This window comes from Musca vetustissima, unplaced genomic scaffold, assembly GCF_032173495.1.
Source record: "Musca vetustissima isolate MV318-11 ecotype Yass unplaced genomic scaffold, APGP_CSIRO_Mvet_v1 utg6601, whole genome shotgun sequence".
NCBI classification, from domain to species: Eukaryota; Metazoa; Arthropoda; class Insecta; order Diptera; family Muscidae; genus Musca; species Musca vetustissima.
In genome coordinates this window covers 216,723-239,530 of record NW_026878470.1, presented here as the reverse complement: position 1 = coordinate 239,530, position 22,808 = coordinate 216,723, and the positions used below count along the sequence as shown (strand labels likewise).

The 22,808-nt window shown below is 34.5% G+C and overlaps 1 protein-coding gene across 1 annotated transcript; it reads right to left on the bottom strand.

The window, feature by feature from the left end:
• Nucleotides 1–349: 349 nt before the first annotated feature.
• LOC133323224 (G-box-binding factor-like) lies at nucleotides 350–7,149 on the bottom strand (the record flags this gene model as incomplete). Its single annotated transcript, XM_061532182.1, has 3 exons — nucleotides 7,110–7,149; nucleotides 1,892–2,325; nucleotides 350–1,798 (listed from the first exon to the last, which is right to left on the bottom strand). Coding segments are annotated over exons 1-3 (1,923 nt in total), but the record flags the coding sequence as incomplete, so codon positions are not given.
• Between the last annotated feature and the right edge of the window lie 15,659 nt (nucleotides 7,150–22,808).

The following is a 22,808-nucleotide window of genomic DNA, read 5'->3' as shown; positions in this document are numbered from 1 at the left end:
TCGACATGAATGACATCCTAAAAGAAAGTAAATATAAAATGTTTATATTTTATAAATACGAAGAGTTATGAGAGAATCTTTCAATTTTCATTTAGAGGTCGAATTACTTTATAAAATTTAAAAAACAATTATGAAATTTACACAAAATCTGTGATACTTTGTGGACAATTAAGATATATACTTCATGTTATTATTGGAGGGAATGTGTTATAACCTAAGTCTGTCCACATGATATTGTCCATTTCAATAGCCTCGGAACACATCATCAAACCTTTAGAAACATTCCAAAATTTGGCTATAGAAAATGCAAAATCAATAGTTTCTCCCATAAATCCCCTAAAGAGCCTACCAAAACGGTAGTACCCTCGAAGATGGGCGAAAATATTTCATTAACAGTTGGCGTCTTCACTTCACACAAATTAGCCGCCTGTTTCGGTATGGATCGCATCAAATTGTATAGCGGCGAACAGCCAAGCAATGCTTGCAATATCGAATTAATGTAGCAATAATTCGAACGATTTGTAAGGCCTCTGGGTCTCAGACTGATTGTGGTCCAATCACTTTTATATTTGGTTAGGAACTCGGCAAATTTCAATGAATATTCATCGAGATTGGCCAAATTTGTGATCTTCCGGGATCCGCCAGCTGCACCAGCAGCCATGGCAGATGAATTGCTGTTGTTATTGTTGTTGGTGGTCGAGGACGGTGGTGTTGGTAAATTTTGAGCTGAAGCAGCTGAATATGACAAGGCACCTGGAGTTACGACCGGTGTGGCCGTAGAAGCTACACTCTCAAAGGGAGCAACTTTTGCAATGGGTTTCTGTGCATAATTGGCAGTGGTGTTGGTGGATGCTGAACTGGTGGTGTTGCTGAGTGTGTTGTTGTTGGGTGTAGAGTTTTGATTTGCTGCAGCTGTGGATGGACTGGCCGAGGCAGCCGGAGAGGCACTTGCTGTAAAAAGACTAGCCCATGATGGTGTTGAGGGTGCAGCCTGGGCAGATGATGATGCCGGTGGTGCCAAATTTATGGGTGGTGTACTGGTGTCATTTGTTGTGGCTGAGGGGGTAGTATTGGTGCCAGTCGTTGTGTTGGGGCTGGCGGCAGCTACTTGTTGCTGTTGCTGCTGCACAAGACTTTGTTTCCTTTGTTGTTTGCTGGCAGCCGCATTGCCACCCTCATTTGTTGCCGATGATTGTTGAAATTGATGTGGCGTTGCTGTTGTCGAAGCGGTGGCCTGATGTGGCTTATTGCCGCCGGCATGATCACTGGACTGGCTATGTTTACGTTCTGTGTTGGAGGAATTTGTTGCTCCCGGGCCCGTGGCCACAGGAGAAGAAGGCATTTTCATGGCTCCATAATTACGGGTCTGAGTGGTTTGTTGTTGTTGCTGATAACTATGATGCTGTTGATTGGTATAGGTTCGGGTGCCATGACTATGGGTAGAGGTAGACGACGAATTGATCGAGGAGTTTGATTGTTTGTTGTATCCTGGATTGTGAGACGATGAGGGTGTTGCTGTGACAGCCACAGTGTTGGTGGATTTCTTGTGTTGTGAAGAATTGGTCCAGGACATGGTTTTCGTTGTTGGTTGTTGCTGCTGCTGATGTTGTTGTCCCTGATGTTGCTGCTGATCATTGTGATGATCGTATTTGTTGCGTCTTGATTGTTGTTGTTGCTGTTGATTGCCGCCATACGACGACTGTGAGGATTTGCGATTATCATAGTTATGATAATGTGATTGTTGTTGTTGTGAATGATGATGTTGCTGCTGGTGGTGCTGATTTGACTGTGATTGTGTCTGCTGTTGAGGTTGTTGGGTTTGTAATTGTTGATGTTGATATTGTTGTTGGTGTTGTTGTTTATAATTTTGTGTTTGTTGTTGAGGTTGCACTTGTTGCTGAGGAACACTTTGAGTTTGCGTGGCGGCCACAAAGGTTTGTGACATCTGTTGCTGTTGAACGATATTCTGTTGCATGGTATTGGTTTCAATTGCCACATCGACATTGGTTACTGTTGTTGTTGTGGTGTTTGTTATAATATGTGTCTGTTTTGTCACATTATCCTGCAATTCATGGACATCGGTCATAAGATTTTTATTATTGTTTCCAGTATTGTTGTAATTATCCATTTGTATGGGAGCTGTGGAGGTTTCAGCTGGTTGTATTGGTTGTTGTTGATAATCTTGTCCAACATTTTCAATAAGTTGTTGTTGTGAATTCTCTTCGTTGAGATTTGTAATAGATTCACATGGTTGCATAGTGTTGTTGTTGCCTGTGCCATATTCACTGGCCTGCATTCCAGTGCTATCAACGTGGACATTGTTGTCTGGAAAAAAATGGAATAGATTTTATAATTTTAATTAGAACATATATTTTTTATATATTTAATCAGAAAACAAAAAATAGTATGAAATAATTATACTCCGAGTACCCGAATTTTCAATTTGTTATCAAATTGGTTTAACAAAATTTCTCAACAATTATTAAAATTAATCAAAGTCTGCGAAACGATATTGTCCATTTCAATAGCCTCGGAATACATCATTCAAACTTTAGAAACATTCAAATTTGGCTATAGAAAATGGAAAATCAAAATTTCTCCCATAAATCCCCTGAAGAGTCTACCAAAACGGTAGTAACCTCCAAGATGGGCGAAAATATTTCTTCATATTTTACTCTGCCACAAATGTACTGTCTATGGGTCTTGAGGAGAATTACTGAGTATATGGATATCACCCATACAATATTGGTGCCCCTGAATAACTTCCAATACTTAATAAAGTGAACTCCTCTACCCTGGAGTGTTAGGTGGTCTCACTTTTGTCTGTGTTTTACGGTTCCAAGTCTCCTGTCCTCAGGGTTGAGCCTCCTCAAATCTGTAAAGTTACGCGGCATCGTGCCTGTCAAGTTTAATGGTTTGCAGTTAGGATACCGACTGCATTTAAACGGAAAAGGTACACCTACAAAGGTTGCTCAAGTCATCCACCCTCGGGAAGAAAGCTGAGAGTAGCCCAGATACAATGGTAAATATATACCAAGAGACTTCCAACCAATCAGAAATTTTGACCGAAGATAACAGATGTTTGACATCATGAACCAGGGCGAAGGAAGGAAAGGGGCGAGTTTAGAATGTCTTGGCGGAGGACCTATTGAGAAGACTTTCTGAAAGGCAATCTTCCTCCGAGAAAAAAAAACTCACCGACTGTTTAACAATTAAACCCCAGAACTAGGTTTATGACTTGAAATATTAGTCATCATTATAGGGAAATGCAATATGTTAACTATTCTATCAATAGCCCCACTATCACCAGGAAACAAAACATAAATACATCTATGATTCTACACAGCATTGCGGGTGCAGAATTTAATTCATAATTGATATCGAATATTATTCTTAATGAGATGAAATAATAAACTGAAGTGACTAATGTTCTAATTTTCCAATCATTGCCGGCTCAATGAGGAGACCGCTGACGTTCTATTAACAGAATTTCAACGCGTATATAAACTAATTCCTCGTCTTGGTCTTTTATTTGTTTTACAATTTCGAATTTCTTATCAAACGGCCGGCTACCGAACACATGCGAGTGATTGGTGATGTGTCACCCGCTCAAGGCATTTTTAATTGTTTACATTTTATGTGTGTGTGTGTGTGTGTGTGACAGTATTTGTTGTAGTTTATTGACATTTTTGTTTTCAAAATTAGTTTATTAGGTCAAATGTAGAACAAAGGAAGCCCCAAACAAGAAAAATAGATAAATACTTAAATGCATTTTAAAGAAGATAATTTTCAAAATTTGTTTCAAGCAAGTGGACAAAGTTCAATTTATGTATGGGGATAACCTAAAATGACAAAAAAATGTCATTAAGTACAAATAAGGAACAAATATTATTGGATTAAAGCATAACGATTTATGTTTTAACTACTATAACAACTCATAATATGGCACAAAAAACTCTTATAAATTCTACGATTAGTCATGATTTAGATTAGGTGAGTTTACTTGCGGCAAGTCTTTGTTTGTAGGAGAGAGGGGCAAGGGGAATAGAAATGAAAAAAATTGCTTGTACCGACAATTTTCTGGCAATTCGTTTTATGTATTTCGTATTTGTTGACATTTTATATATATTTAAATGTGAAAAAACAACAAATAGAAAAATATTTTGGAAACCGAATTGCCATGTATAGACGCATGAAGCAAGTTCTAAATAGAATGACAAGAATTGCCGCAAGTAAACTCGCCTAATCTAAATCAAGACTTACCGTACAAGCATGATTACATAAAATCTACGATTATGGTTCTAGTCTAGTTCCCGACAAATATTCCTTAAATAATTCACAATTTTGCATTAATTTATTTCTACTATTGGGAGAATAGATATTCAACAAAGCATCGCCATCATCGGCAGATTATGGAGCTGCCATCTATAGTTGCGTAGAAAAACACCGCTTTGATTTTGGGTATGTTTGGGCTATGTCCTGACATTCCGATTTTGTTGTATTCTCATATATTGATATTTTTCCGAAGTTCGTTATTAGATTTATGGGTGATTTTGAATAAGAGTGGAATAAAAGAGAATGTCAATGAAGTGGATGGTGTAGATGTTGATCGACTGAATTTTGATTTTGTGTCTAATCAATCTGTTGATGATCCAGTTGATATTTCGTGTGTTCCTGAGGGTGTTTATGATGGTTTTTCGTTTCGTAATGTTAATTTTGTTGAAATTGTAAATGCGTTTAGTAAGATTAAGTCTAATGCTGTAGGATGTGATGGTTTTCAGCTTCATTTTCCGAAACTTGTGTTTCCTTTAGTGGGACGTCATTTGTTGCATGTTGTAAATACCATGATAACAGTGCCAGTTTTTCCTGAGGTTTGGAAGATAGCGGAAATTGTGCCAATACGTAAAAATAATGATGTAAGAGACTATAGGCCGATATCGATAATGCCAATACTCTCTAAAATGGTTGAGAATGTTTTGAAAGAGCAAATTTATTGCGTATGGCAACCAGCGATCATTATTCCATGATAGTCAACAATATGGGTTTAGGCATCATCGGAGTACCACGTCCCTACTTGTTAGTTTAACTGACAATATAAGAAAGTCAGTTGGTGGGGATGGTTGTTGTGTGTTGCTGTCGCTGGACCTTGAAACGGCATTTGACAGAATCAATAACTCAATGCTAGTAAGTAAGCTGCATCAATTTTTTTACTTTTTCAACCTCAGTGTGTATACTGATTTTTTTTTTAATATTTATTTGGTAGAAAGCAGCAATACGTATGTTGTAAAAATTGTGTTTCGAGTATGTTGTCTGTGAGTAGTGGTGTGCCTCAAGGATCTGTTCTGGGCCCCCTGTTGTTCGAAATGTATGTTAATGATTTGTTCAGTTGTATTAATAGTGGGAATTGTATGTCGTTTGCTTTTGCTAATGATATACAAATATTGTTTAAAGGAGAAAATGTGTTCATGGATGTTTTGCAGTCTTCAATTGATTTTTTTAATGTTAATGTGCTAGTCACGTGGTTAACGAATAATGGGCTTTCAATAAATACTCCAAAAACTAAAACTATGATTTTTGGCAAAAACCAAGTTAATACTATAAATGTTTCCATCCATAGTGTCTCTATAGATGTTGTAAGCTCAATTAAGTGCCTTGGTTTGTTGCTTGATAATGGTTTGGTGTTTGATGTTCATGTCAGTTCTTTAGTGTCCAAGGTTAACTTTATTTTAAGAAAGTTATATTGTTTGGATGTTGGTCTCCCTAGGGATATAAGAATTCAGGTGGTACCAGCGCTGATAATGCCACACTTTTTGTATTGTATTGGAATTGTTAGTGGTAGTTGTGGCTAGTCCTACGCAAACGTAGGCTCTTGTTTAATCGAGTCATGCGTTTTGTGTTTGTGTTGAAGCTGCGTGTTCAGGTTTCTCCGTATGTTAATCAATTTCTGGGTAGTACCTTTGATCACTTTTTGTGCATTAGGTGTATGATTTTTTTTCTTTAAATCCGGTAAAAGCCAAACCACACCCTTCGTGTTGTTTTGCATAGCTGATTTACTTAATTATTTTGCTTATTTATTTTACTTAGTTATTTTTTATACACCCAACTGTGATTATATGTTAAAATTTAAATTAATTATTTATTCATGTGTTTTTAAGATTTTATGTTAAGATGAATCTATTGTTAGGTTTAAGATTTTGGAGTAGTAGATGTATAGTGGTTTTTGGAACCTATCATGGTCATGACCTGTTCCCATCTATGAATCTATGAACAAATAAATAAATTGAAATTGAATGTGAGGGGATGTAAGCTTTTTCCCAAAACTGAAGACAGCGATGAAAGGAAAGTGATTTTCTATTATTGAGGGCATAAAAGAAAAATCGCAAAGGAAGCTGTTGGTTGGCGATACGAAAAGTTTTTGGAGGATTGAAAAAAGTGCATTATTTCTTAGGAGATTACTTTATAGTGGACAAGATCTTTTTTGATAAAAAAATATTGGTTAATTTTTTGATCAGACCTTAAGAGTTATTTTTTAATCCTCAGAGTAATTAGAGCAAAGCTATATAAGCATATAAGCCTATTTATAAAAAATAATAAAACCCGCAATATTTAAAATAGATCGGTTTTGCTAAGACATTTCATAACTCTTAGCGTGTTTATTGTCGCTCTTTTTCAGAATTTTGAAGATTTTAGCCGATCGAAGGTACCTAAACTATTGTATTTTACAAATATGATAACTGACCTTTCCAATCACAACAACCCTGGTTCTTGGGTTTGATTGCAAATCCCCTTAGAGGTTTAAATATGGTCAGTTCGGTTGACTATAACGTCGTGAACTATAACGGCCTGAAGCTATAACCACAAATCGGTCAATATTTATAATTTTAAGCAATGGGAACAACTAGAACTCAGAATAACAAATTACAGCCACTTCGTATTGCCACAATATGGTCACTTTGGCTGAAAAATGAGTTTAGGACCAATACCTATAATGGCCTGGAGCTTTATATGGGAACTATAACTAAAGATCGGCCAGTATTTATAATTTTAGGTAATGGTAACAATGAGAACTCAAAATACCAATTTATAGCCAATTCTGCCGAAAAACTTACGCAAAACCCAGAAAATGTGGAAAATGGGTGGTATATCCATGATAAATATAATATAACTAAACCAACCTTCTAATGGTGGTATAAAAATGTTTGCTCTTTTAAGTCCTCTTATCCATAGATGATCATTTAAGGAATCTTATTAAGAAGACCGTCCATATAATCTATATATGACATCCAAATATATTCCGATGAAATTGTCTATGAATCTTATTTTACAATCTTCAAACAACTTGATGGTATTTCCCAATAAATTTCCCTATATTCAAAAATAATTAAATAAATTTCGATGAAATTAAAGGGTCACTGATTAATACTTTGATCCAATAAAAAAACAGTTTTCATTCAATATATCTAGATATTTGTCAAGTGGTGGGGATCTTATTTCGATAAAAACAATATTTTTTGTTTTGTTTTCAAAATATTTCGAAATTATCAATGAAGTGGTTGGGCGTTGTTTTTCTGTTAAGATGGTGACAATAATATTGCTGCTGATGATGAATATAATGACCATGATAACATCGACGACGACAACAACGCAACAACAACAATGGCGATGATGATAATGCCCCATTGAGTGTTTGGCAAAGCAATTTTATTATTTCGTAGCGTTTCAATAACCTAACCCCTATATCGTCGTCATCGTCCTCATCATCATCATCGCCAACAGTTATAATTGGGGATCAATTAAAATGCGCTACAGAACAATAGCAACAACAACAAGAAGAAATGGTAGCAATTCTATAATGCCAATAAAATTGTTCGTTTGTCGACTTGGGTATTTCTCAATTGTTTTTTTTTTTCTTTTCTTTTTTTACAAAATTTTGTTTTCGCTTTCATTATCCAATATCCAGCCCCCCATAATCAATTTCATAACTATTACTGCGGGACAATTATAAATAATAAACGAAAAGAAATGTCAATGTAACAAATTACAAACAAATAGAAAAAGAGTAAGACAAAATAAAGAAATGAGAAGTAGATGACAGGCAATGGATTTGAATATCGGAATGTAAATGCATTAATGTGCGGCAACAGTGGTTAGAAATGGATCCTCGGTGTATGTAACACCTTTAAGGAATAGTACCGAAAATCAAGAAGAACATTTGTGCGATCATCTTTATAAGATACGAAAAGTGTTTGGAGGATTGAAAAAAGTGTATCATTTCTTAGGTGATTACTTTATAGTGGACAAGATTTTTTTGATAAAAAAAATATTGGGTAATTTTTTGATCAGACCTTAAGAGTTATTTTTTAATCCTCAGAGTAATAAGAGTAAAGCTATGTAAGCTTATAAGTCTATTTATAAAAAATAATAAAACTCGCAATATTTAAAATAGGTCGGCTTTGCTAAGACTTTCATAACTACTAGCGTGTTTATTGTCGCTCTTTTTCAGAATTTTGAAGGTTTTTTTTACGCAAAATCCAGAAAATATGGAATATGGGGGGGTACAAACATGGATCCCTATGGAACTATATTCCATTTCCTATACCTAATATCCTACGAATAGTAGGCATGTATATATGTGCAAAATTCCGAAGCTAAACCGCTAACACTGCTAGTCGGGGCAAAGTTCATGACGGTCGTCAAAACCTTCCAATGGTTCAAAAGGACATTGATGCTGACAAATCGTAAACCAAAACAGAAATGCAATGGACCAACGAAGAGCGTCATGTGTGATCATGGAATCATGAATCTATGTGCATGAGCCTTACAATAACGTTTTATATCAGAGAGAAGCAAAGTTGGTTTCTGACTTCTACGCGTCGCTCTGAGGAATCCATGTTGTCTTGGGTTACAAAAATTTGCAGGTGGGTTGGAAAACATCTAAATAAGATCCATATAAAAAATAATTAAAAAAGTTGAACCCACTTGGATTTTAAACTTGGATTTTAATTTAAAACAAAAAACCGCATGGTAGTCCCTTTTTAAAATGAATTACAGTGCTATATTTGGATAACTACAAATGAACCACGGTATTAAATTGCAGTTGTGCCCCTATCCAGGGTACGGCACATTCGGCACCCATGGACATAGCCTGGTAATTATCATTCCAATCAGTGTAATTGGAATTCAGCTCCTCTAAATGTTCTATTTTGTTTTAATATGCGAATCAATGTTTGACTTTTAAGGCTATATTTTCTAGCGGTGTTCGCATTTTCGTCTATAGAAACTCGTTTGATCTTATATATGTAATTTCGAACCAAATAAAATGATTATTTTTAAAGACAAAACAAAACCAGTAACTTAGTTAAGACCTCCAACATGCCGAAAATTGAGAAGGAAATACAGTGAGTGTAATAAGTATTTTGCCTCAATACAAATTTTACAAAATTCCAATATATACGCCTAAAGCCAGCATAGTAATGATGTAAAATGAATTATGTATGATGGGATATGTTTGTGGACATATTTAGATCTTATTTCTGCAAGAATCACTGCGATAGACCTATTGGTCTAGAAGTTATCGGCGAAAATCTATACCAACCCAAAAATGATTATCACAAAAAAGTATTTTTCTTTTTATTATTATTTTTGTAAAAAGTAAAGTTTTTAAAGTCAGAAAAATGGGGTTTCGCGATATTTTTTTAAATAATTTGTTTATCGGATTTTGGTTTTAATAGTTTTTAAGGTCCTGTCCTCGCGATATATTTCGCAAAACCTCCTTTTTATTATTCTAAACTTAGTTGGGATGTTTTGAAGCCGCGACGACTATATTTAATACTTTCATTTTGAAATTAGGACGAGAAATTACCAAATATTAAATGAAATATTGCTGGAGAATGTATTGAACGTAAATGTGAGAATATATTCGCGAAAAAAATGCCGTGGTTTATTGGAATCGTCGCTAAATCGCTTTTAATATGTGGTTACGGGCAATGGTAACTATAAAAAGGCAAAGCGTATGTTATATAATGATTTTTTCAAAAATAATAATAAAAAGCAAAATACTTTTTTGTGATAATCATTTTTGGGTTGGTATAGATTTTGGCCGATATCTTCTAGACCAATAGGTCTTTAGCAGTGATTCTTGCAGAAATAAGATCTAAATATGTCCACAAACATATCCCATCATACATAATTCATTTTACATATTTAGTGTGCTGGCTTTAGGCGTATATATTGGAATTTTGTGAAATTTGTATTGAGGCAAAATACTTATTACACTCACTGTATATTTGGATCTGAACCGATTTTAAGTCAACTTGACTCACTTCATTCAGGGAATTGAGTGTATAATTTCCTATCTATGCAAAATTTTAGTGCAATTGGTCTTCTTTTGAATCGATTTTCACAAATTTCAGTAGGGTTCGTTCTTGAATCAAATAAATTAGAGTTTTTATCCTCTAAGAAAACGAAGTACCATATTACCGATAGAAAAACTCAGTAAGGACTTTCAACATACCGAACAGGGAGGCGGTATTTTCTGGGGTTGCTTGTGTCTAAAACTACGAAATTACCATTTCAAATTTATGACCTATGTCAAAAGATGGGCATACTTTTAATATAATCTGCGAAAATGTCGTTTATCCAACAAGCATCCATAATGCCATATTACAGCCACTTCGGTTGGAAATGCGCCCAAGACCTTCAAAAATCCTTAAGGGGACCCCCCCCCATTTTCGGGGTCAAAATTTTTGTTGATATAATTCGAATCTACACTGATTAAAGAATGTCTCTACAAAATTTCAAGTGCAAATCTCAAGAACTCTTGAAGATATAGCCGTTTTATTGTGTCCGCATCAAGTGACGGCTGAAGGGCTTCTCAAACTTTAAACGCGTTTTTCTCTTTTGCGAATGGCGGGCACGATGACTCAAAAACTAATAATCCAATCGGTTCCAAATTTTGCAGCGTTTCTCTGGGAGTGTATAGCTCTCGTATGAACTAGGATAAAGCCAATCGGTGAAGATCTTCCTTATTTTTAACTTGGGTTTTGGTCAAAAATTGGCGATAAGGACTTTTCTTTAATTACAAAAAAAAAAAAAAAAAAAAAACAACAATACAATAACAAAATTTTTTTGTAAATTATTTTTCTTCTCTTTTAAATCTTCAATTATATATGTGCAAAGTTACAAACCTTAACAAGCATTTGTATTCATTTACCAGCCCATTGAAAATCTTGAAAAATTAAAATCGAGAATGGGGGGGGTTCCCTTAAAGCATTTGCATTTTTCTTACCCACAAAAAACCCAGACTGCCAAAGTACAGCCATATCGGTCTTTATCTGTCTCGACGATCTTCTGATCATATCTGAGTCTTTCGATTGGTTTTTGGAAGTTTTGAGAACTATAGCAAGGAAAATTCGTGAATCGGTTATTTGAAACTGATTCAATTATCATGCCTATAACGGATTTATTGCAAGGTAAAAAGAGATTTGTATGGATCGAATAAGTCCAAAAAGCTTTTGGGATTTTGAAGTCTCACTTGAGCTCAGCCCCTGTTTTACATAGAGCCAATTTGTCACAGCCATTTGAACTATTTCGATGCAAGATATAAGAAGCATAATGATTCAGAAGAATACTGAGCGATATCTATGGCTACTGCAGCGATATCTATGGCTAAATCGACACAAAATTTTTTTCTGATCAAGGATACTTTCCCCCTTCACGATTATTGAAACATCCGAATCTTAAAATTAAAAAGCAATTAGAACGACTACATATCTGGCTCTGGTATGAACTAGAATTATTGACGTTGCTCGAAAATTAGAAAAATGGCGGGCATAGGGATTTTTTTTTTGAAAATTACCCATTTGGAACCGATTCTATTAATAGTTTTTGAACTAACGTGCCCGCCAATTTTAAAAACACTTTTTCGAGAAAAACGCTTTTACAGTTTGAGAGGCTCTCTTGCCGTGGCTTGATGCTGACACAATAAATCGGTTGTTGAGATTTGTACTTGAAATTTTAATGATACATTCTTGAGAAAATTTAGATTCATATTGAAAAAAAATAATTTTTTCGAACAAACAAATAATATGACCCAAAATCATTGCTGATATTATGCCCTAAAAGCCTACTGTGTTCTTCTTGTAAATTTGCTCCCATTCGATTATCATAAATTTACCAAACTATTAGACATTCTGTCTGTCCCTTATTGAGTGTCTATAAGTAGAAAAAAAAACTGGATGGAGGTTTGGTCCGCCGTTCGTTTTTCTTTCTTCTTTTGCTTTGCATCATCCAACCATCCACCCATCCATTGAAATATTTAGCACATTTAAATAGCTTTAACAATTTTGCGTCAATTGATATTGATTATCATCAATTATGAACTTTTATTCAATGTTTGCCGATTGTCCGATGAAGAGAAAAAAAAGAGGTGGAAGCAAACCCCCGCCCCTTACCCATTGTGTTGTGGGAGGGAAGGGTGGTATGAAATAAGCTGCAACAAGTAAATTTGAGTTTTTTCGTATTCTTTTGTTCGGTTTGTTTATTTATCCGCCACAGCAGTTCCATATCACCAAACATAGCGAATAAAATGTGCTCTGGCTACCATAAAACCACATAAAATATTCGATCATCAATGTTTTTGTGCAAATTCCAATTAAAATCGACACATAGAGGTCGAGAACAAAATGAAAATATTTACGTATCATTTAAATTGTTGGGGAAAAATAGAAGGGAATAGGAGCAGGAGGTGGTGAAGATGTAAGGGAAAATAATCACGGGACACACCCCTCGATTTTATTTTGTTTTGTTAATATAAATTAAATCGTGTAGTTAGTGTATTGGTAACTCGTTTATCAGGCATGTGATGATGATACAAGGTGTGAATGTGACTTTCGATCTCATGCAAATCTGTTTGATGGGCATGAGGGTGTAATAATCAATGAATTTATTTTTGCATACTAGTGTCTACTTGTGAAATGAGATTTATTTTTTTGAAATGTGAACCAGACATATTACGTTACAAAATTAACACACTTCGAAAAAAAAGATGTTTATAAATAAAACTATATTCTTCCCATTTGTGAAATCACCCTCATATAATGCGGACAAAATTACATAGGGAAGCTATATTTAAATTTAAACCGATTGGAACAAAACCCTATTATCGTCATTGTAATCCCAAGTCGGTGGCGTATAAAATATATAGGACATCGGACCAAATTACATATAGGAGCAATATCAATAACATTTATCGAAACTCTGTTATGAAAAATATTATTTAATCTCCACTGTTATGATTAAACACGATTATTGTCTGAAAACTGCTAATATTCAATTTCCATACTTCCCCGATATAAAAACATATAGAAAATTTTCCATTAACTATAGTTTGCTTTCAAATGTAAATATTTAGCAAAACGGAAAGCCCACTTAGCAAATAATTATAAATCGGATAGTCGGGATTATTGACTTGGCGAGTAATGTGATATCTCGTGCATACATGCATAGTTAGCCTAAATACACAAAGTACTTAGTTAAACACCCATCTAAGGTAGTGGAAGACAAAACAAGAACATTGGAAAAAACCAATAGAGGGAGAAGTAGCCAGACCAGACATTCTAGATCCACAGGCGCACCACCATACCACCCAGCCATTAAAGTTTACACAGTGATAAGATATTGATTGTTCTATTCAATTTACAAAAATAGCGATAGGTAGCGTACGTTCGTATGCATGTCCGTCCGTACATTGGGGTTTCTGCATTCTTATTTATTGTGTACAAACATACCTACATTAAACGCGAACTATTGTAGAAGCAAAAAAAATCTTCAAATTGAAATAATTGAAAGCAATTCCATGATGATAAATGGACAATAACGGGGGGATTTATCAATTTTCCCAGAATGAATTCATAGCTCTGGATCCATAACCCTCAACCATAACCAATCAACCCAATACCCGCTGATTTGGTTTGCAATCATCATATGCATGCAGTGCATATCGGGGACATCAATGTAAATTATATAAAATAATATTTTTTTTTTTTTTGAGTTCAATTATTTGTATTGGTAAATATTTTGAAATCACTGTAGAGGGAGGGAGAGTGAACATGGCATGGACAGATGATGTCTGAAATGCGGGTTGTTTGCCAGAAACATACAAACATGTAAAGTGTTAAATGGAGATAAATAAATACAATTATGAATCAATATGTCTCAGTTTTATTTCTGCGAATATATTTACAGTAATTTTGGATGAATTGTAAATATAATATAACGGGGACTTTGTCATATATATTTGATAAGATTTTACCTAAGATTATATGTTATTACTAGCATATACCCGCTACTTCGTCAGCGAATGTGGGAAGTATTTAAAACCCAATACCAACCAATATTAACACTTTTAAAACCGTTTGGTACCAATGTTCTCTTATAGTACTCAACCCTACACACAAATTAATACAAAATTTCAACACTTCCTACATACCCCGGTCCTACACCCCCACAGTGATGCTAAATCCATGTTTTAGGATTCAAACTCTATCAGTTCACTCACAATTCAAATTGTACCAAATTTAGTACACAGTAGTACTAATTCCCAAACTTCTTGCATACCCCAATCCTACCCCCCACACTGATCCTAAATACAAGTTTCAGGATTCCAACTCTATCGGTTCACCCACTATTTAAATTGTACCAAATTTAGTACACATTAGTACAGCTTTTTAAAGCTCCCTACATATCTCAATCTTAAACCTCAACAATGATCCTGACTCCAAATTTCATGATTCTAGCTCAATTGGTTCACCTAAAATTCAAATTGTACCAAATTTAGTACCATTTAGTACGAATTTCAAAAACTTCCAACTTAACCCAAACCAACACCCCCACAGTGCTCTAAAATATAAATTTCAGGATTCCAACTCTATCGGTTCACCCACAATTCAAATTGTACCAAATTTAGTACACAGTGGTACGAATTTCCACAACTTCCTACTTAACTCAAACCAACACCCCCACAGTGATCCTAAATCCAAGTTTCAGGATTCCAATTCCATCGGTTCACCCACAATTAAAATTGTACAAAATTTAGTACACATTAGTACAACTTTTTAAAGCTCCCTACATATCTCAATCTTAAACCTCAACAATGACCCTGACTCCAAATTTCATGATTCTAGCTCAATTGGTTCACCTAAAATTCAAATTGTACCAAATTTAGTACCATTTAGTACGAATTTCAAAAACTTCCAACTTAACCCAAACCAACACCCCCACAGTGCTCTAAAATCTAAATTTCAGGATTCCAACTCTATCGGTTCACCCACAATTCAAATTGTACCAAATTTAGTACACAGTTGTACGAATTTCCACAACTTCCTACTTAACTCAAACCAACACCCCCACAGTGATCCTAAATCCAAGTTTCAGGATTCCAATTCCATCGGTTCACCCACAATTAAAATTGTACCAAATTTAGTACACATTAGTACAAATTTTTAAAACTCCCTACATATCTCAATCTTAAACCTCAACTATGATCCTGACTCCAAATTTCATGATTCTAGTTCAATTGGTTCACCTAAAATTCAAATTGTACCAAATTTAGTACCATTTAGTACGAATTTCAAAAACTTCCAACTTAACCCAAACCAACACCCCCACAGTACTTCAAAATCTAAATTTCAGGATTCCAACTCTATCGGTTCACCCACAATTCAAATTGTACCAAATTTAGTACACAGTGGTACGAATTTCCAAAACTTCCTACTTAACTCAAACCAACACCCCCACAGTGACCCTAGATCCAAGTTTCAGGATTCCAATTCCATCGGTTCACCCACAAATTAAATTGTACCAAATTTAGTACACATTAGTATAAATTTTTAGAACTCCCTAATATCTCAATCTTGCACCTCAACAATGATCCTGTCTCCAAATTTCATGATTCTAGCTCAATTTGTTCACCTAAAAGTCAAATTGTACCAAATTTAGTACCATTTAGTACCCATAAGTAATAATGTCTTAAACTGAGTCCTGACCCCAATCCTACACCCCTACAGTGATCCTGACTCCATCGGTTCACCCAAATCCAAATTGTACCAATTATAGTACGATTTAGTACTTTTCGTACACATAAGTAACAAATTTCCAAAACTACGTACATATCACAATCCTATACTCCGACGGTAAAGTTACTTTCAATTTTCAGTATTCTAGCTCCATTTGTACCTCCAAATCAAATTTGTACCAAATATAGTACCATATAGTACTATTCGTACACATGAGTACATGGTTTCAAAACCATCTCCTTATATCGACCCTACTTCCCAACCCTAATTCGAATTCCAAATTTCAAGCTTTTAGCTCTATCCGTTCTCATGCTACAGAATTGTACAAAATTTAGTACATTTTCGTACATTTCGGATAGTTGTAGTTCGAATTTCCAAAAACCCTTTGGTACATCTATCCTACACTCCATCAGTGACCCTCAATCCAAATTTCAGAGTTCTAGCTCTACTGGTTCGCCAAATACAAATGATATTATATTTAGTACTTTTTAGTACTTTTCGTACCCTTCTAGTACGAATATCCAAAAACCCAGCCTTATCTGTCACATTTGGGCCAAGAGTGACCCTCACACAAAATTTCAAGATTCTAGCTTCAGCCGTTTCGTCTGGGCGTTGATGAATCGTTAAATCAGTCAGTCAATCAGTCAGTCAGTCAGTCAATCACTTTACTCTTTTATTAGTATAGATTAAATCCTAAGAGGATGCCATAAAACCCTCGCTCATCTATAATTTGGATCATTTGGAACCACTGTAAGCAGATATAAAATTAAGACACATGTATTAGGTTGGGGAAAAAGAAATCCATTATATGGGACTTTATTTAATATGCTACGGAATGCCCATGCTTGGGAAAATGCACCGTTTGATTTTATGATTTTTTGCCAATTTAATGGTAACTTCATAATGCCTCTATCATAATCATAGAAGTCCTGCTCTCTATTTGCAAAAAAATAAATCTAGTCGATTTTCACAATCTTCCCTAGATACCAATTTTTTATAATTAAAGAAATTTTACACAGTAAGAAAAATATGATAAACGCTTGGTGCCCAGTTCGGACTGTATGGCGGATGCATTAAAACTTCCTCTGGTGTTGGCCAAATCTGGCCGTTTCTGGTCAATTGTAAATAGTTTAAAACAGTTTTATGGTCGATTTTTAGCTTCTGGGCGACGTTACGACTGCTAACATGCCGGTCAACTTCGATCATTTCTCCGATTTTATCGACATTTGCCGAAAAAATAATCACATATTATTTTAATAGAAGTTCAGATGATGTCCTTATTAAAGATACAGATATTCTTTCTCACAGTTCTCTGATATCTTATAAAAATATCCTAAACAAAATCCAGAAATTTCCTGCAGAAGTTAGGAAAATATTCGTATAGAATATGAAAAAATCTTCATATAGAATATCGTCCTTCTGCCATCTATGATAATATCTATGGTCTAGTATAAGAATATTGTCCGATGTTCTACAAAAATATTATCCAGTCTTCTATAAAAGATTATTCCATCTTATATTAGAATATCCTCCATTTCCTATTTGGAGTTCCTTCCATTTTCTATAAGAGGGTCCGCCCATTTCCTATAAGAACACTCGTTCTTATACAAAAATTCAAATAAAGTTTTATAGAAAATCTGCAATTCGTATAAAAATGCGCAGGATCTTCTTATAGATAGGAATAATGTTTACCCGGAGTAAAAATTTGGAAATGGAAATAGATGTTACAAAAAAAAAAAAAAAAAACAGTAAGGAAATTAGTAAAGTCGGTCGGGGCCGACTATATTATACCCTTCACCACTTTGGGTATATTCAACAGATGAATCCAAACAGACGTCGCATTTTTGAAGGACCAGTAAAATGAAATTGGATGCATAAACATGTCATTCTGCAACCTATACTAAATTTTTCATTTGGTCAAATATAGAGTTGCTTCTTACAATGGGACAAAATTGTGTACATCAATTTAAAGCAAATATCAATCGATTATTTGGATAAATATCTGATAAACATGGGGAGTTTGGAGCACCTACATCTAAATCTGAACCGATTTAAACGAGACATGCCAGAAATAAATTTATATTAACAGCAGTTCATTGTACAAAATTATGTGGGCATCGGACAAACTTTGGGTCCTTAGTGCACAATTTACATAAAATCGGAAGAAAACTTAGCACACATCATTCTAGATTTAATTCAGTACGTCATGGCCAATTTTGTGCAAATCTATAGATACATGGGAACTTTGGTACACCATTTATATTAAATCGGACGAAAATACATATGGGAGCTATATCTAAATCTGAACCGATTTTCACGAAACTTAACACACATAATTTTAGACCGAATTCATTACGCTGTGCCAAATTTCGTGCAAATCGAAAGATATATAAGGACTTTGGATTTTTTACATTAACCCTACGGTCAATAACCGGGTACATTTGTACCTTTTTTTGAATAAAATTGCTGTAAAATTTTAAAAAATGGAGATATTTGGATCAAATTTTGTGGAATCATTCTTGAGGTATTTTCACATATAATCGAAGAAAAAAATTATAAATATTTTCCATATATATAATTTTTAAAAATTTTTAAAGTTATTACCTACGTAGATCAATAACCGAGGTACATTTGTACCCATCCAAAGATAGCTCTGTAACTCATTAAAAAACTGGACTATCGTGAGGTTTTTTGTTTTAAATTAGTCTATACGGATCTGGTCTAGATGTAGGAACTCAAAATTATATATACATTAAAATAATATATATTTAAATCCATGCTTAAATTATAATATATCTAAAACAAACATAGTAAATTCGTTATAGCTCTCGAATGGGTTAAGCTTTTTTAGTTATTTTTTTATTGGAATCTTATTTTGGTGTTCATCAACCCCTCTGCAAATTTTGGTGGCCCTAGACAACATGGGGCCATCAGGGCGACTCGTGGAAGTCAGTAACTACCCTGGTTTTCCCTTGGTATACAGGGACAAAAACAATGATTATTGTCCGTAATTTTCCAATTACTCTTTATATTGGGTCTGAAACTTTTTCTATAATCGAATTAGTCTGATTTATTACAATCCTAAATTGGCGTACATATATAAACTATCATTAAATAAAGTTTTAAAGTATTAAATTATGTTAAAAATGCGCCAATCACAATCTCAAATCTCATAAAATGTGAATAATTGGCAATAATAATTGTTTTAGTCCCTGTATACCAAAGGAAAACCAAGGGAGTTACTGAATTCCACGAGTCGCCCTGATGGCCCCATATTGTCTAGGGCCACAAAAATTTGCAGAGGCGTTAGGAAACACCTAAATAAGATCCCAATAAAAAAATAACTAAAAAAAGCTTAATCCATTCGAAAGCTATGACGAATTTACTATGATTGTTTTAGATAGATTATCATTTAAGCATGGATTTAAATATATATTATTTTAATGCATATATAATTTTGAGTTCCTACATCTAGACCAGATCCGTATAGACTAATTTAAAACAAAAAACCTCACGATAGTCCAATTTTTTAATGAGTTACAGAGCTATCTTTGGATGGGTACAAATGTACCACGGTTATTGATCTACGTATACTTTTTTGGTTATTGACCGTAGGGTTAAATCGGACGAAAATATTTATGGGAGCTATATCTAAATCTGGACCGATATTCAGGGAACTTAACACACATCACTCTAGACCTAATTCATTACGCTATGCCAAATTTCGTGCAAATCGAAAGATATATAGGGACTTAGGTACACCATTTTCATTAAATCAGACGAAAATATATATGAGAGCTATATCTAAATCTGGACCGATTTTCACGAAACTTAACACACATCATTCTAGACCTAGTTCAGTATGCTATGCCCAATTTCGTGCAAATCGAATGATTTTCAGGGACTTTGGTGCACCATGTACCTAAAATCAGACAAAACTATATGGGAGCTATATCTAAATCTGAACCGACTTTCAGGTATCTTAACACACATCATTCTAGACCTAATTCAGTACGCTGTGCCAAATTTCGTGTAAATCGAAAGATATATGACTTTGGTACACCATTTACATTAAATAGGACAAAAATATATATGAAAGCTATATCTAAATCTGAACCGATTTTTTCCAATTTCAAGAGGATTCGTCCTTGGGCCAAATAAGTGGCCTATGCCAAATTTCATTCAATTCGGATCATAAATGCGACCTGCACTTTGTTTACAATTTAACATGGACAGACTGACGGACGGATGGTCGGACATGCATAAATCATCTTAAAAAGTGATTCTTTTCATATTCTCAAAATGAACCTTGTGACTATCTCGTTTCCTTTTGCCTGTTACAAACATATGCACAAAGACATAATACCCTGTACCACAGTGTGGTGAAGGGTATAAAAAGCATGTGAAACCGTCGTTAAATTCGGTCGGGTCAAACTTGTTATACTACCCGACAAGAGAGGTGTCGTATTCCACCAGGACAACGCTAGGCCACACACATCTGCAGTGACTCGTCAGAAACTTCGAAGCTTGGTTGGGAAGTTTTAATTCATCCGCCATACAGTCCAGACTTGGCACCAAGCGATTATCATATTTTTCATACATTGCAAAATTTCTTCAATGATTAAAAATTGGTGTCTAGGGACGACTGTGAAAATCGACTACTAGAGTTTTTTGCAAATAGACAGGCATTATGAAGATGCATTTAAAGTCCTATAGATCATATAAAAATAATGGATTTCTTTTTCCCCAACCTAATATATCCAAGAGAATTGCTTAAATTGATACCAATCATATTGTTGTATGTACTCGGATGTTAGAGTTATACGTAACTATTTTAAAGTGGCTATGTGTTATGATATTGTTTAGTATTACTATTACCCTTTAGAGTGCGGAAATGTCGTGCTGATCGCTTTGAAATATTACATGATGTTTCGGTTATGGTGTACTGCACATCATTTTTTACCTAAAGTGACCAAATTTATATTTTATGGCGTAAATATTCACCTATGGAAAACAAGATTTGGAAAATATGCCAAGTTTGAAATGTGGAGCTGTTGACCTATAATCGGTCAAGAAGGTGTAATATCGCGAAATATTGCCCAATATATAGAACCGCAGAATTTCGTGTAGAGTATCATATGCTCGGCACCGTCCGACTATACTGCTCCGCTCACTGGTTTTTACATTGAGATGTTGTAGATGGCTTTTTTTATAGCATTCGAAGGAAGATTCCCTTTAAGAATTTAATTTATACTGTAAAAGAAATTTTAAAGATAATGAATTTTAAAAAATGGGGTCAACGACTCGAAATTTACATTTTTCCCTTCTAATTTACATTTTTGTAACAAAAAAACTGCAATATTTCTTAAGTAATTCATAACCATTAAACGTTTATGTCGACGCTCCACGTCAAACATTAAAGATTTAAGGGAAAAAAGAAAACAAAACTTTTACGATATTATATGGAATGTCGTAAAAAATGCTGTTGAATTTTTATACAAAAGATAATTAATTTTGAAAATGTTTTTGTAACAGTTTTTTGTCCCTACGTTATAATAATTTCATACATCCACCCATTGGAATGTAAGTAGACATTTGAATATATATATTTTTTTTTTCTTCTTTGATATTCAAATTGCAATGGATTTGTTTGGATGTGTACGGGGACACTCGTTGTCGTTGAATCACTTACTGGAATTGTGATGTGTTGTCACACAAAACGTTTAAATTTCATTTAAATTAATTTCAATTCCAGCTATGAGCAAGCGACCGGGTATGACCGACAGACAAACAACATTATGGAGGGTGGTGAGGGTGGTTCAATTGAAATGCATTATTACTTTAGACACTTTCAGCAACAAAAGATGAATGAGTATGAATGTAAGTAGTGCAATGATGGCTATGATGATGGTAATAGCAAAGGAAACTAACAAAGCTAACCTCTAATTAGTTTAAAACGATAAGAATCCTCCATTTTCAAAGATGATAGAGGAATGAAAGATGTCATCCTAATAATATAGTAGCAATTGTGGGTAACTAAAGACGTTTATAGATAAATAGCGGGACCCGTGGCGCTTCGCTGCCCCTGCTGAAGTTATCAAATTAAAATTTAGATATGGTCAATTTGTAAGCATCCTATATACAGCTGCAATATTTACTAAATTTAATTTTAAATTAGGTAAACCCTTGTATTTTTATATGCTCGCATTAATGTCCATGTTGTAGTAGTTGAATAGTAGTTATTAAATAATTCACTGTTTTCTGTAATGGTGGTAATTTTTGTTTTCTTGAAACACAATTTTTTCGCAAAGTAACAACAATTCAAAAATTATATATTATCACCTCCATCTGTTACCTCCTCCACAAAATGGCATTTTTTATACCCTTCATCACACTGGTGTACAGTATATTATGTCTTTGTGCATATGTTTGTAACAGGCAAAATGAATCGAGATAGACCCATGGTTCCTTTTGAGAATACGCATAGAATCTGTTTCTGAGTCAATTTACGCATGTCCGTAATGATGTACCAAACGCCCAATATTTGTCCGATTGGGACAAAATTTTGCACAGCGTCTAGCTTCCATATATAGCTTCGCCCGATTTTATGTGAATGATGCACCAAACTCCCAATATTTGTCCGATTGGGACAAAATTTTACACAGCGTACTGAATAATGGTCAGACTGATGTCAGCTAAGTTTTGTGAAAATCGGTTCAGATTTAGATATAGCTT